The 15,883-nt window shown below is 46.3% G+C and overlaps 1 protein-coding gene across 1 annotated transcript in view; it reads left to right on the top strand.

Moving 5' to 3' along the window:
* The window catches only part of DZIP1 (DAZ interacting zinc finger protein 1), a 78,202-nt gene that overhangs the window by 41,766 nt on the left and 20,553 nt on the right, over positions 1-15,883 (top strand). Inside the window, exons 8-13 of the mRNA XM_077651657.1 lie at positions 1,327-1,524; positions 3,540-3,636; positions 7,364-7,424; positions 9,758-9,914; positions 10,339-10,416; positions 13,172-13,292. Coding sequence (XP_077507783.1) covers positions 1,327-1,524; positions 3,540-3,636; positions 7,364-7,424; positions 9,758-9,914; positions 10,339-10,416; positions 13,172-13,292 — 712 coding nt within the window. The remainder of the gene's footprint in view (positions 1-1,326; positions 1,525-3,539; positions 3,637-7,363; positions 7,425-9,757; positions 9,915-10,338; positions 10,417-13,171; positions 13,293-15,883) is intronic.

The raw sequence follows: 15,883 nt of genomic DNA, 5'->3' as shown, positions 1-15,883 counted from the left end.
TTTCGATGTATCTGCATTGCGTCTGTGTCGCAACGTTTAGACACCTTCGGGGAAACACCTGACCACCTGCTAGCGTACCTGAAGAGAGGTCTGGTTGTGCGCAGACACACTTTTAGGGGTCCACAAACGGAACCTTGGAAGAATGACACAAAAGTATCGGTAAAGGTATCAATAGCGTAATGCTATGACATTGCAAATACAAGATAATTACGTGTCCCTGCGAATTTTTTTTAACAGCTGCTTATGGGATTGATTGATGCACGAGCGGCGTATCTGCTTTGTTTCGCAATCAGCAACTCACATGCCCACCAGCTGACAAAAAGAACGTTGCCTAGACGTATCTGATCCCTAAGTGAGGTTTGGAACGAATTCTGAGTGCTGTTGATAGAGTTGGATCACTGAGGATGTGATTTAGGTGGCCCAAATGAAATGGACGAGCGGTTGTGAGCTCATCAGATATTAAAGAAGTTGCAATATAGTTATCACTCTCGTTCCCCCTTCATTGGCAGGGCGAAAGGCTGGAGGTTTATTTCTGCCCTCTCTACCAAATTGGCGGTGGTTTAGCTCTGGTTAAACCTGGAGTGACGCGAAAGCTACAGCTGGCCGAGTGAAACTTGCTCAGTTGAACTGCAAAGCCAGTCTTTCGCCGCTCCGTTTCGCTGGGCGTTCCTTTACCTTTGTCCCACTTGACACGGTGCATGCGCGCAGCTGTTTGCAGCTCAGTTTCGCCGGCGCACCATGCCGCCGGCAGCAGTAGCTGCTCCGCACCACGTGGCTGGTTACGTGACCAACAATGTGACCAACCACGTGCCACCGCCACGGTCACGTACTACCGCCAAGGTGAAGGCTCGAAATGCTACCATATTGTAGCTATCGCTACAAAATTCACCTCATACCACGTTCACGTTCTGCCAGTGTTTGGTACAGTACCACCTTTGATTGAGGGGTCATCATGTGGAAAAGAAAAGTGATGTACCCCTAAGCACATGGAGGACAGCTACGGCATGAGTCTAAGCTGACATGCCCAAAGCCTAACTGACATGCGCCTCACTCTTTGTAAATTTTTTTCGCCCTCTTTCTAGGTAGTGTGTAGCACGTGCAGCCGTAGGATTGGTGCTGGATGAGAGTACCGCGTGGGAGCGACTTCTTGCAATAGACTCCGTCCCGCGGAAAGGTGGCGAAGTACATCTTTCTGATTTATGCCGACGGAGGCTGTTCCTTTAGCTTTCGTTTGTTTATTAGGTTTCTTTTAGGGTCGTTTCTTCCTCACCGTTACAGGACCGTTCACATAGAGCACGCATGTTGTGAACACCGTTTTCCTTCCAGACGAGCACAACGCTTGAGCGCAAGCTGTCGCATATGGAAGACCCCCTCAGCGGTCCCAGCCGGCGCTCGCTCTTGGTCAGGAACCGAACGGCAGCGAAGCAGCTGGCGAGCCTGCTTCCAGAAGGGTCGTGCTCTCCCGTGCGCCTCTCGAGGCCCTACTCCGAGGCACTCAGAGCTTCGCCGCTTCGCTTCCCGCAGGTACACCAAAGATGAGGTGGTAGTAGAAAGTGTTCATTAGCACACCATTCTTTTTCTTGTATGTTTATCCCGTTACACTTTTTTATCTCAGAATTTATGACGCTACGTGTTCTCACCGGCGCAAAGACTGCCGAACCAAACGCTTTTCTCGAATGCACAGTACATGTAAGTTCTTCGCTAGGATTAGAGAAACCACCGCATGCGTAAAAACCGCAGCTAATGCCGAAGTGTGCAGTCGGCCTGAGGTGACACTCCTGGTGGTCCGAAAAATCAGCTACTAGATAAGGGGTAGATGGTTGGTGAGCGAAAAAAGTTGGGCGAGTTTGTACGTATTCGTTATTCACAACAGCGCAGGAGACACAGACAAAAAGAGAGAATGGCATAGAGAATAGACGCGCTTGTGTTGTACATTCTCTCCTTTTGTCTGTTTCTTGCGCTGTTGTGAATAATGAGTAGATGGTTGTTTTCATCATTTAGAGCATGTGAACATCGAGGTGCCATACCACGTTTTCAGTGCTCTCCGACGACTAGATTTTGTTTGTGTAAAGGCTGGCTAGCCCCAAGCCTTGTTTGTGTGAGGGCAAAATGACTGTGTTTGGCACATGGTGACCTTCATTTCTCATTCTTCATTAGGCCTATTTAAATATCGCTTTTAGCGTCCTCTGAGCTTCGTTCGCATTTTTACCGCCACCGGCTTTCATCGCCGGTTCTTGACGCCCCCCATACGAGTCAAATAACGTGAAGGCGTATCGATTCTGGGTGTCCCCAAAGGGTCGCAGAAGAGAAGGGAGGTTTCGGCACTGTAAACGGTTAGATAGGGCTACGAGAAAGGCGTGGACAGAGGTCAAATGCACTAATTTTTGGCAGTAATCGTGCACAGGCATGCTTTTACACTGTAATTATTTTATAGCACGCGAATTAAGGATTCATTAGGAAGTCAGAGTTCATTGCTGCCTATTAGACTCTGCTTAAGCTGAAGCACTGACAACAAGAAGGCTGTTAAATGGCACTGCGAGATCGGCTGTGTTGGTGGGAGCGTCCCTTCACAGAAAGAAGCTTTGTTTATGGATCTCAGCCATACCCATAAAACACAATGTCTAAATGCATGAAGTGGCTAAAACTACTACAATACGGATACCGTGGACAAGATGAGGGTAATATTTAGACGAAGGCATATACTCTGAGAACTTTCACACTTCATGATAAGTGTCTCGCTCGGAAATGCCCCCTCAATGAAATCAAAGATGCCCCACCGATAAAAACTGATGGAAGTAACGTTCTGGTTGAGCATAAGAACAAGCGCAGCCAGAGGACAATCACTGAACAAATAAGGCGAAGACATAAGCACATTCCCATCATCAACTGAATGCCGCATAATGATGGGTCGTCAATACTTAGCGTCATAGTTTTACACTGGCCGTTTTTTTTAGTCTATACGAAACCTGTTTTCTTTTATCATTTCTATCTCTGCAGAATATGTGTCAGTTGATGGTAGCGCCAGTTTATTAAGTAGACGTTGAAGCAGTTTTGTTGATTTAGAGATAGGCAATCGCTGCGTCTTTTCTCGGTGTTGAGATCGCTAACGCATTTTTGCGTGTGTCTGCAGCAGAAACTGTGATAAGCTTGGTGACTGATGAAGTAGCTGATAATAGCTGGCAAATATTAAATACTTGCATATATTGGGAATAATGAACTCCTAACTCATTCCACGTTAGACTCGCTGATGTTTTTGACTAAAGAGATAATTGTTCAACACTGCCTCTGAGGGAAGGTCGTCTCATTTGCCAACTAGATTTATATACGCTGTAAAGGAATAAGGAACAATCCAAGCATCGTTTATCAATTGCTGCTTGTGTAAGAGTTGTAAGGCGACCGTGCCGTAGCTTTCTTTTTTTATTAATTAGTTCTTTTTATGAAGCTCTATATGCGCGGAATATTTCTGAATTTTGCGCAGTCATTTTATTTTTTTATTTTGGTTGGTTTCATCAGTGCAAGTTACTGTTCATTTCTTCCAGAGCACACTGTCGGTGCCCGTGCCAGCCCCAAGACAGCGCGTGCTGTTCAGTGGCAAAGGTCTCCTGCAGGTACCCTCCTTAGCAGTGCCCAGCAGAGGTGGGGGCCAGGAATTTTCATTTTTTCACTTGCAATTAAAGTGCATGTCTTGAAGTATTGTGGAAGAAGAATAGAATAGCTGGTTCATTTGAATTAAAATCATAAAAAACATAAACGCCATATATAGGTGCGCCCTTTGCCAATGTCAAATATTAGCTGCTGCATGGGCTGTTTGAAAAGAATAAATATTTGCATTGTTAGAAAAACCGGCTTGCAGTTAGCACGTCATCCTCTAATTTCCTCCTTTACTAGCCCGTGTAACTCCGCATTGTACGAATCCTGCTGTGCCAGTCTGAACGCTGCACACAGTGGAAATAAACTGGCAATCCTATTTTTCCTCTTTTATTGTGCACTGTGACGACAGGCACTAACTTACAACTCTATTATTAATATTTAAAGCTGGGGCCGGTTTATTTCGGTGCTTTTTGAAGTGAAAGCAACGTACACAATGCAGACATCAGCGTGAAATGGCGCCGTCATCTTCTGCTTTCAGATGATTTGGGCCTTGTCTTGCTGTAGCAGCGTGAAGCGAAGAATAGTTACTTTGCAGACATCGTCGGCAGTGCTGTCGTTGCAGGTTACAACCATAAATTGTCGCGTTTACGTGTTCGTTACTGGAGTTTTGACGCGCTAGCGTTAAAGGCCGCGTTTTACAGAAAATCCGGTGTCGGCGCTGTCGGCGTTGTCAGCGAAAAATCACGAGCATGGCCTAGGGGGACCTAGGCGGCAGGTTGGCCACTGGGTCACGTGGCCTAGTGACCTAGGTCACGTGACCTAGCAGTGTCATCACAACCTTTTCACCGGATAGTGAGCAAACTGCCCACCGTGGCAGGTGGCAGTTAATGGTTGGTCTGTATCGAAGAGCAATCTGGGCCGCATAAGGCCCACCGCTAGGAGAAGCACCTGCCACCTGAAGGCAGTGGCGCATCGCTCAACCGCTGCACCACTGCGCCAGGAGGGGTATGAGGACTCCCATGTATCTATGAAGGTAGATAATGGCCTTGTGCATATATGGGAATTAACCTTTAACGCTATCACGTCATATACCTAAGGCGGAGCTTAAATTTACCATCCAACATTTTTTAAAGGCAGGCTGGATATTGAGTGCACTGTGGGATATGCCGTGTGCGGCCAAATGAAACAGGTCGGCCTTTTCAAAGGCTGCATTTGGAATTGAAGGACTGGAAGATCTTAACGACATCCCTCTTAGTCGCCCACAGAGGCGAACGAAAGTGCCGTAATGCATTGTTTTTTTTTTTGGCACTGCCTTGGTTGCTTGCACTCGGCAGTATTGCTGGTAATTTTCGTCTAATAAGCGATCGTTTACATTCCAGGAAATGCATAAGGTGGCTAGGTTATTTGTACTGTGTGTAATTGTCGCACATCAGGTGGCATAAAAATCCGCCCTCCCCTCCCGTGCATTCAGAGCCAAAACCAACAGTGTGAAATCAGAGGAAAAAGCGAGACAGAAGGTGCAAGGCTCCGTGCACGACATATCGCTTTTTCTTATCTTGTATGAATAAATTAGACGAAACGCGTACTCGGCGGCATGTACGATATGCATGCCAAGCGCGTGTCCTATCGTGAGTGCTCAAGACAGGCTTCGCAACGGGGAAGATTCTTGACGAATATACTCTCCGTCGCGTTTCACTAGCAGAAAACGCATATGGCACTTGTCGGTAGCTGCCCTTGCATTATACGTGCGTACTATCGGCGTCAAATGAAATACGATCAGCGGAGAGCGTGGCGAACGGTCCATCTTATGCCATCTGCCGGTCGTTATCAGCGATTGGCGCGCGCCTCCGGTTATCAATTCTTTTGCTTCTGTTTTCTTTTGAGTTTTTTTTTTCTCGCTTTGCCACTGGAGCACCACATTCATAATGCCTGGAAAATTCTGGAAAATTGTGGAAGACTGGAAAATTGATGAAGTGTCTAGTGTCTGACGGAAACCCGTCTGGTCGGGATGGTACATGACGAAAGAAGAAGGCGCCGACCAAAAGAAAAGATGGGATGATCTTCTGGTCGGCGCCTTCTACTTTCGTCCTGGCAAATTGACTCCCTGGCTATCTCTATTAATCGTAGACAGTGGGCGAGCAGTTTCCTTTGCAATCTTACGTTGCGGCACACAATTAGTGTAGAGAGCAACAATGCGCACTGTCTGTTTGGGTCGTACGCTTGGCATTTTCGGTTTCCAATGACGCGTGAATGTTGGGTCCCAGCGTATTGAGGTTTTATGGTGGCCTAAATGTTACGCCCAGTATCAGAAAAAAGCGATTCGGCAGCGGCTCGACAAATACCGATTATTTCCGATCGATCTTTTCCCCTTTCACATTGGAACCGGACACTGATAACACGGCAGTGATGGAATAAAAATCAAGGCAAACCAGGGAGTTAGGGCAGCCCGCTTCACTCGGTGCTGCCATCGAATCCACACTGTGCAAGTTGAGTTCGGTGAAAAGCATGCAAGTGGCGCTCCAGCGGTAAAGCTAGGAAACGAAAGTCAAATAAAACGAAAGAAAACCATCGCAAACCGGAAGAGCGCGCCTGTAACTGATAGCGACAGGCAGACGGCCTAAGCTAGACCGTTTGCCAAGCGCTCCGCTGTTTGCATTTCATTTGACGCCGATAGTACATTCGCGATGTACTGTTTTTTTTTCGGATGCACCAGGTGCTTAACATTAAAAAAAACACGCAAATGCTATTTCTGCACTAGCAAAACCAGATGTTAATGGGCCAAAACAGCACTTCTCGGTCAGTTCAGTGAACTTGCACTACATAGTATAGCGTTTATCATGGAGCTTGAATGGAAAGGTTTTATGGCTTTCTGGGGTTTGTCGTCGCAAAGCGACGAAAGCTATAAGGGACGTCGTAGTGAAGGGCTCCGGAATTTTTCGACCTTCCGGGGATCTTTAGCGTGCACTGACAGCGTACTATACACGGCGCTATAGCATTTCTCCACCATCAAAATCGGACCGCCATGGCAGGGATTGAACCTGAGTCTTTCCGATCAGCAGCCGAGCACAATAACCATAAAGATACCGCAGACTAGAAAGAATATTCAACTCATTTACTAATCCTTCTGGCATTTAACTGTCCCCCTACGTTGATGTGAGCAGCCGGTAGATGAACTACTTTTGGTAATACCCTCTTTACGGAAGGACAAAGCTACGCGGTTATATTCTTTATCAAGGTCAGCCTACGAGCCCCGGCTTTTTCAGTTAAAATACTGCTCTTTTTTTAACGTAGTTGTCTCCCGAGAGTAGGACGCCACAGTTGTTAGCTACAGCCTCCGCTTATTGTTTCCGCTTTACTGCAACATCATAGTTTCAGTTTTTCCCGAACATGAACACCACTACCGCGTTGCAGTATTGCCGATGCAGAACATTTTAAATTGTTGTTTGTGCCCCAGATTTGTCTTCCTCTTTGAACCGAATGAAGGAAAAATGGAAAAGAGAAGTGTGTAAGTGTGAAGGGAATGTTTGTGACCACGCAGCTGGTGGGAAGATTGAGATCACTTTTGTCTTGCTAGAATATGCAAAGTGCAGCTGCATCTTCAAGGTCATCCCAAATCTTTGATTTCTTGAAGGCTGCTCTCATTTGAAGAAGCAAGGTAAATAACAAAAATCTTATATCGGCTTTATCTGAATGTAGATCCTTCGTTCTCTGCATGAGCCACTGTGTCGATGTGGCGGATTAGGGAAAACTCCGCTCCTCTTTCCTTTCGCAGACTCCAGGCTCCATGCGAAGGTTGCCCAGAGTGGTCCCTTAAAAGATCAGCACGACAGCAAGTAAGCATGGCTTCTCGAGCCTTGAGCGTGAATGAATGAGTTCAGAAAGGGAAGTACGTTTTTCTTGCTTCGTAGTGATGGAACTGGGAAGAAAATAAATGTGGTAGGGTTTTCACGCAGTCTAAACCGAGTAGACGCACGAAAGCATGTGTTTAGTCTGGTTGATTCATGGTTTTGCTTTTCTGGGTCGTCAGCACGTCTGACGACGATATTAGTTAGATACATTCACGGTGGGTGAACAGCGCAACAAAGGCGGGACAAATGCAAGACAAGCGCTGACTAGCAACTGAGTTTATTGAAGAACGAAAAGTGGTAATATATAGTGAACGTAAACAGTAAAATATAAAAAAACTGAGAAAACGACAAAAGAGGGGCAAACAACCCATGTCATGTGCAAGTCCAGATATTGAATTTCCTTGTAACTTAATGTCTCAGTTGCCAGTCAGCGTTTGTCTTGCCTTTGTCCCGCCTTTGTTGCGCTGTTCACCCACCATGAATGCTTACCAACTCGCCCAAATTTCAGCTTTACTCAATGTGATTAGTTAGATAGTTGTGAAGGATGGTTTATCGGAAAGTGGAAAGCGCCGGCGACGAAGACTCTTGCAGAAGTATTGCGCAAGTAGTCGATAAGGCAGTGGAGTGAGAGACAGGGTCACAAGGAGCAGTTCTCCAGCACGAGCGTCAGCCGGCCGCTCAAAGAGCTTCGTCGTCGCTGGCGTTGGCGCATGATCATCATCTTCATTCCAGTAGTAGTATTAGTTGATGAATACGACGACGTGCAATACATGGGTTGAGAGTGTGTTGCAGTTTAACACGAGGCGTGATTGGCTGCGGCGATAGCATAGTGTTCTCGTGCAGTGGCCAGCGAAGCTGATCTGTTCGCCCCGCTGCGTGTTCGAATGCCAGTCGCCGCCGTCTTTATTTTATTTCTGTATTATGGTTCGGCCTAGGTCACCCTCAAGTTCAAGGTTGATGCAAACTCAGTGAGCTGGTTTGATCTCATGCACATGTAGTACTGCTTTCGCACTAAAAAGAAAGAAACAGCCAAAAAGCTGTTTAAGTGACACTTTTGCCTCGACGTTCAGCAATGTAACTTTTCTGGCATCAACTCTAAGAAGGAGCATTTTTAGAACAGTCGACATTTACAAATAAATATAGACTTCATTTCATCACTAAAATGAAAAAAAAAGATGTTTATGCCGATATCTAATGTTAAGATCTGCTTGCACTCTAGCTGTTCTAGAAATTGCACAAATCATTGCATCCTAATGCAGCGCAGTAGAAAACGACCTGCCACCATAGGCTGACCAAGGTGGCTTTGTGGCATGCCCACAGAGCGGTCGCACATATAGAAAGCCGCAAAAAATCACCAACCCAGTCGTACTTTCTACGTCCAATGCGATCCATCTAGAAAATTATGAGGAGGGCTCGCATACGAGTGGCCCCTCTTTCAAAGACTGCCTGTTTTGCCGAGAACGCACATCAGTAACGTACCCTATGCTTACTTGATCGTACCTTTACTTCATGCATCGCAGCGCTAGAGAACCCAGAAGAGTTCGGCGGGAGCACCGCCACTTCAATGCCGTGTTGCGCCCTTACTCTTTGTGTTTCTGCCTATTCGTACGTCCATACAGCGCATCCTTTTTTCTTCTATGCATTAACCGGGTAGAAGTAGACTTGTGCGCTGCTGCCCCGAGACGCCTGGCGAACGTGCTCGGTTCAGCCGCGAACTACCAGTGATCAGCAATAGCATCAGCAGCGGCAACAACAACAAAAATTACAAGAACGATAGCAACAATAATAACAACACCCCATCTTAATCACCATTCAGAAAAGCAGTGTGGACCATGACGTCGCCCCACCCGGTGACATCACCATTCAGAACAACAGTGTGGACCATGACGTCGCCCCACCCGGTGACATCACCATTCAGAAAAGCAGTGTGGACCATGACGTCGCCCCACCCGGTGAAATTAGGTTTAAGGTCAAGCAACCTTAAAAATAATGAAGTACAAGGATAAAAAAAATCAAACCACAGAGGATCCGACACAAGTGAGTAGCTCAGGTGGAATGGGTAATCAGCACACTGAGTACTATCGCAAAATACCTGTAAAAGAACTGGAATGGATTAAACTTGGACAACATTCGGACCTTACCACTAAAGAGAGCTCCAACCCCTCCCCACCCCGCAGCTAAAATGAAGCAGTCATACTGAGATCTAGCGCCCTTGCGTTGTATACAGCACCTAGTTGTCATTATCATCTCAGTGAACATCTTGCACTAGCAGGCGAACATGCGTTCTAATGCGTGGTCTGCTCCTGTCGGGCCCGCAGTGGCCGGCACCTGACGCGCCAGGCGGCAAATTGTCAGGTGCGCACGGAACGCATGAAGTCGGTCGTACACAGCACGCCCAACCTCATCGATGCGCTCAAGGAGGAGATCATGGATCTCACGCGGGACAAGCTCTCTGGACTGGAGATCAACGCCTTGGTGTGTATCTTAAACTATGATCCTTCAAACAAGCCCTTGTATTTTTAAATTTAGGTCGCCGAGCTAACAGAAAATAAACTGTAGAAGGGCAGATTGGCCAAGTTAGTAATCCATAACGATCTTATTTCAGCAGCACCGCGTTTTGTCTCTTCTTGTTCTTTGTCCTGCTGTCTAGCACTGTTAAAAAAAGCTCGTTATAGTAAGAGCAAATCTGAGCATTTCGACGTGATTCTTCGCCCATGAGGAGAAGTGCCTGAGAAAATTCTGCACCAGTTCAAACGGGCTGTAGCTGCTGTGCACATTTGCACTGTTATGCACTACGATAAGATGGTGGTGGGTGCTAGCGCCACAGCGGCCTGGCTGCAGTGTTAAAACGAGCTGGGAAATGTAGCTACACTGCCACCATAAAAGCATTGCAATGCAGGGCAAGAACTCAGTGGCGAACACCATATTTCGGGACTGCAGCAGGAGGCTGAACTCGGAACGCAAGCTTCTTGCTAAGGTAAGGGAGCAGGCTGTTGACATTTCGAGGACATCAACGAAAAACTAAGATGGCAGTGATCCCTAGTCTTCTATTCCTCTCTGTTCAGTTATCTGCTAAATTACGCGAATGGTACTATAGTGAAAATCGTTGATTCTACTCAGTACCATGAATGATTGTAGGATACAAATGAAAAAAAAAACTGTGCAGGTTCTTTGAGCACGTCTTTATTCCTGACGCGAATACGTATCTTGTGATAGTAGGTTTAATTCGTTTCCGGCAGCAAGAAAATTAAGGGCACTGTGACGTGGCCAACATAATGCAGCATTAGTGCATCTTACGCTTGCAGTTCTGTCTGAACTTGTACTTACTCAGCCTGTACTGGTTAAAAGACGGGCATGTAAGAAGATGCGGAATTTCATTTCATGGAGCTAGAAGTTTCTGCAATGCCATTATTACGTTGTGCAGTATTCGCCAGTGGGTATTGGAGGACTGTCATACTTTTTATTTTTCACCAAGGCGAGATACGTCAAACCTTTCCATCGGGGGATGAGGATGTCGAAACACCTACTCTTCTCCGGGCTGTTGCAAACCGGTTCTGCTGCCGCTTCGACTGCGCTAGCGCCAAGAGCGCACAACAGCCTATCGAGCAATAAGCAGCGCCCAGGGAGCCCTCGATGGAAAGGTCTCTACGTGTCTCAAGCATACGTGAGCTACCATCCCAAGGCGGCACTAGATCGTGTGATCCCATAGGATACACCAGCGACTTTGCCCACTCCCTGAGTCTCCTGTATATAGCTGCCAGTCCAGCCGCAGAACGCGGGGATTTTGGATTTCGAAGTACGAGGCCAACAATGACAGCATTGCCTTTTACTCATAGCCCGCAGAAAGTCTCTGCACGCAGACATAGTGCTCGTAGCCTACAAGCCTTAAGACCGCCAGAGCTCGCGGCCTAAGGGCACACTCACATTTGCGAGTCGTAGACGTCGGGCGAAAGATTTCGGCCGATTTGTTAAGGTTCCGGGGCACTATGAAAGCCGAAACCAGTCGTTCTAAACTAGTCGCGCGACGTCTGCGACTCGTAGGTGTGAATGTGCTTTAACTGCGGTGCTAAACCTGTTTGCTAGTAAATGCCTGTGCAAAATGTCACCGTCGCAACTTTAGTGGTGTCTCACCATAAGGCCCAAACTGGGCAATGGTCGTTGACCCTCCCGGGCTATGTAAGTTATGGTATGTGGGGCTGTAACGTTCTTTTAAGCGCCATGTGGGGTTTATGGGGCGTGCATAGTTAAGGGCCCCGAATTTCTTTTGCCACATGGGAGACCTAAATGCAGCATACTAACGTGGTTTGCATATCGCTTCCACCAAAATACGGCAGCTGCAGCCGCAGCCACCATTCGCTTCTGCGACTTTGGACTCGGCACCCGAACACCAAGCCCACTAAGGCGTCGGGGGAGGGGGGTCCTCTCATCCCATGCCAGTGGTAGGTGAGGCCAGCTAGCTCTAGTACGCTTTTAAGGTGCGGACAGAGCTCACAGTGGAGCCTCTTGATTTACAGTATTTGGAGCGAATGCTCACTTACAGCTACACAAACGAGGATGAACTCACGAAAACTACGCTCTTTCTTTTGTTTCGGTACGGCGCGGACTTAGCGACCTCACTTGGCTGTCGTGAACGCCAAGCTTACCGCTATAAGGACACACAGGTGGCGCTTGCTCGCTGAACGCATTATTTCAATATAGGTACCTCGGAGGTCTCTCAGTGGTTAGGGCGCTCGATTGCTGAGGCCGAGGGTGTGTGTGCAGCGAAGATAGCGGCGCGGGCTGTGAAGATAGCGAAGAAACTAAAATTTATGTGCAACCAGACATCAGATACTGCATCACGCTGTGTGGTATAGTCTTGTAGTTTGCCTATAGTATAGGTTGAAACATGAACTGACAAATGCCACATTCGTGTAAGGGCCGCACTCCGCCAAAATCGCGAAACTGCGGGCGTCAGTCGAGTGTAAAGGCATGTTATGCTTCGTCACTTCCCGAAAAGAGAAGAATAACGATGGAGATTGCACTAGCTGCCGGCTAGTCGGCAGATAACTATACCTTAAACAGCGCAACCTTCTACAGATAATGCGTCTTTAATTTTCTTGTTTATTCGGTCCTGGTATGTCTCTAACTTATTAATCCTTGCCACTCACTGACACACAATCTTGTTCGGAGAACCATATGGGCGGTGCTAATTAGGCTTTTAAGAGCAGCATTTGTCTTGAGGCATATATGCACCTCCGCCAACTTGTAACACTTCTCCAAATAGTCGGGAAAAGTAAAGGAATTCTTAACCTCACACCCGTTCCCAAACCCACCTCGGCCTCGCGGGAGCTAGGGCGGCTAACCAACACCATGGCCATTGGCGAGTTATGTTGGCCTAGCGTGGTGAGGCTCTAGCTGGCGCCTATAGGGCCCAAAGTTGTACGGCTTGGGAAGTAGATACTGATGACTTTCGAAGAGTAAAGTTTATTAGTGCAGCTACTGCTAAGCTTATATGTTCTGCACTGGTCCAGACATTTGGTTTTACTTGCGGAGATGTGTCGCCGCACGAATGCGGTGGCTCCGATAAACGTCGTATCGTATTGCTTCCACAGAGCATTTAGGCTGCATGTCAGCGACCTTCTAAGCAATATAGAAACGGCCTTAGGTAATTGTTCTTGATTCGGACTGCGAACTAAATTTGAAGTTTCTCTTTCGGCTACTTGAGTCACGGTTTTTCGCGTGTTTTGTCGCAGAAGAACAAGAAATTCTTTGATGTCCGGCACCGCAACACCGCGCACATAGAGGACCTGACCATGGACAACGTGGCCCGCAGCTCGCCCGAAGAAAGTTGGCATTTCCGACCATCCAGTCTAAGTGCGTAGCAGAAGACTGCCGATTCACTGGAGTGGTCGTTGTTGAACCTTATACCCTAGCATTGCAGATGCGATCATTTGCGAAGCGCTTAGTCATGCTGCCTCGTGGCTCAAGTAAATAAGAATGGCGTGCAGATAACCTTCGACGAAGCTTAGCTGTGATTATCTAGTTAGGAAAAAAGAAAGGGTATTTAGTGGAGCCGAGTTCGTCAACAGTATTATTCCACTGCTGGTTAGTTTTGCTATTAAGCATGAAAAGAAAACCAGGAATGCAAGCCTGGAAGGAAGCGTCCTACCTGAACAAAAGTACAAGGGGATCTCACATGTCCACTGCAAAATATTCTCTTTGTTCTGCCATTTCACCCAAATTAAGCCTGTCCTATACCAGCTGAGGACATCTAGTCACATCTTTCTTTCTGAAACCTCAGTTAATCCGACTCTGTCGCCACAACCTGTTTTGTTTGCCCTCTTTCAAGTTTTCTCATTTTAAAGATAAGACCAAAATTTTGTCAGCTATACCGCAGCTCAAAACATCAACCTATGCAATACGTGAAGACTACTCTGCCCGAGTCCGATTAGCCCGCCAGAAATTGTACGCTTTTGGCAAGGAATGTAACAGCAAGTTCAAGATGCGTTTCGACAAACTTATCATCGATGAAAAGCAATTTATCTACGATACCGAATCCGATTCTGTTTTAGAGGTCAAATCATAGCGCTCACTGCCGACGGCTACGCTTCCATTTTCCACTCCCCCTCACCAACAGTCTAGCCGGAATAGAATACCTGCTCATAAGGTCATGTCAGTAATGTACACAAACATCTGCAGTTATTTATCCAAAAAAGAGGCCATTGAAACCCTCCTTCATGACAACGACACCGACATTGCCATTTTCACAGAATCGTGGCTGAATTCTGACGTTGATAACAGCGAGTTACTTGACGATGAAAACTTATTCACTATTCATAGGCTTGATAGGGTTGGGCGCAGAGGAGGCGGAGTGCTGGTTTTTGTAAAATCTAGTATACCTTCATTTCCAGTCAAGATTACTTGTAGCCACGAAATAACATGCGTCCGAATATCTCTACCTTCTAGCACTGTCATCCTCACAGCTTGCTACCGTGCGCCTGATTCCGATAGTACCTTTGTTGACGATCTTTGCAGTGTCCTTTCAAACTTGCATTTTCGCTTTCCAAATGCTGAACATGTGGTCTGTGGGGATTTCAACTTCCCAGACATTGACTGGAACAATCTGTATGCACCTTCTCGTCAGTCCAACGAATTTCTTGACATGGTACTCACATTTAACCTCATGCAAACAGTTAAAATAGCAACCCGGGGCACTAATATTCTTGACCTTATCCTGGTATCAAATCCAGATTTTATCCGGTCACTGTCATGTGTTGATTTCCTCAGTGATCATAAATTGCTGTTGTGTGATCTTTCTATTCCAATCCCCATGAAACAACCGTCAATAAAATACATCCGTAGTTACAAAAGAGCCGATTTCGCTAAGATTAATTCCGAGCTTAATAAGTATTTTCCGTACTTCCTAAATTCTTCTCCTACTCGAACAATAGATCAAAACTGGCTACTCTATAAAAATAAAATTTTATCGCTTATTGATGCTTACGTTCCCCTCATACGTATTCGCGGTGATGCTAGGAAACCGTGGTATTCCAACACACTAAGAAGACTATCGAATAAAAAGAAACGCCTCTACCGTGAAGCGAAAAATTCTACTTTCGCTTCTAAATGGCAAAAATACCTGGCATGTCTTCACCAATATACACGGTTATTACGACACAGTAAAAAGAAATTCTTTCATCAGGACTTGAAGAACATCATTCGTAATAATCCAAAGAAATTTTGGTCCATACTGGCACCACACACTCACCGTTCACGAGACATCACCTTGTTTGACGAACGTGGTGCATCTGTTCCCACAGAACTCCGCTCAGATACAATGAATTCATATTTTTCATCGGTGTTCACCCATGAGCCCCCTCAAAATATACCACCAGTTCCCAATTCAAATTTTCCTCAAATGCCCCCCATTCACATTGCAGCGGAAGGCATTGTGAAAATAATTGATGGGCTTAAAACGTCGAAAGCACCAGGCCCTGACGGAATTCCTGCAAAATTTCTTAAGAGCACTAAGGAAAGTTCTAGCCTATTCCTTCAAGTTATTTTCGAGCAGTCATTGACTACGGGTTTGCTTCCGAAAGACTGGAAAATAAGCAAAGTTGTGCCGGTGTTTAAAGCAGGTAACAGATCAGATCCCTCAAATTATCGCCCAATATCTCTTACATGCATTGCCTGTAAGCTTCTAGAGCACGTCATATATTCACATGTTGCATCACACCTCGATCAGAACAATTTCTTTTTTACTAAGCAGCATGGTTTCCGTTCCGGTTTTTCGTGTGAAACTCAGCTATTTGAATTTACCACTGACCTCCACTTAAATATGGACTCTTCATTCCAAACTGACATTATCTTTTTAGATTTTTCTAAAGCCTTCGATCGCGTGCCCCATCTTCGCCTCATGTCTAAACTCTCCGGACTGTCCATTGATCCTCTCGTTTTATCATGGA

This window comes from Amblyomma americanum, chromosome 2 (genome assembly GCF_052857255.1).
Source record: "Amblyomma americanum isolate KBUSLIRL-KWMA chromosome 2, ASM5285725v1, whole genome shotgun sequence".
NCBI lineage: Eukaryota > Metazoa > Arthropoda > Arachnida > Ixodida > Ixodidae > Amblyomma > Amblyomma americanum.
Note: the sequence above shows the minus strand (reverse complement) of the source record. Positions and strands in the feature narration are given on the sequence as shown.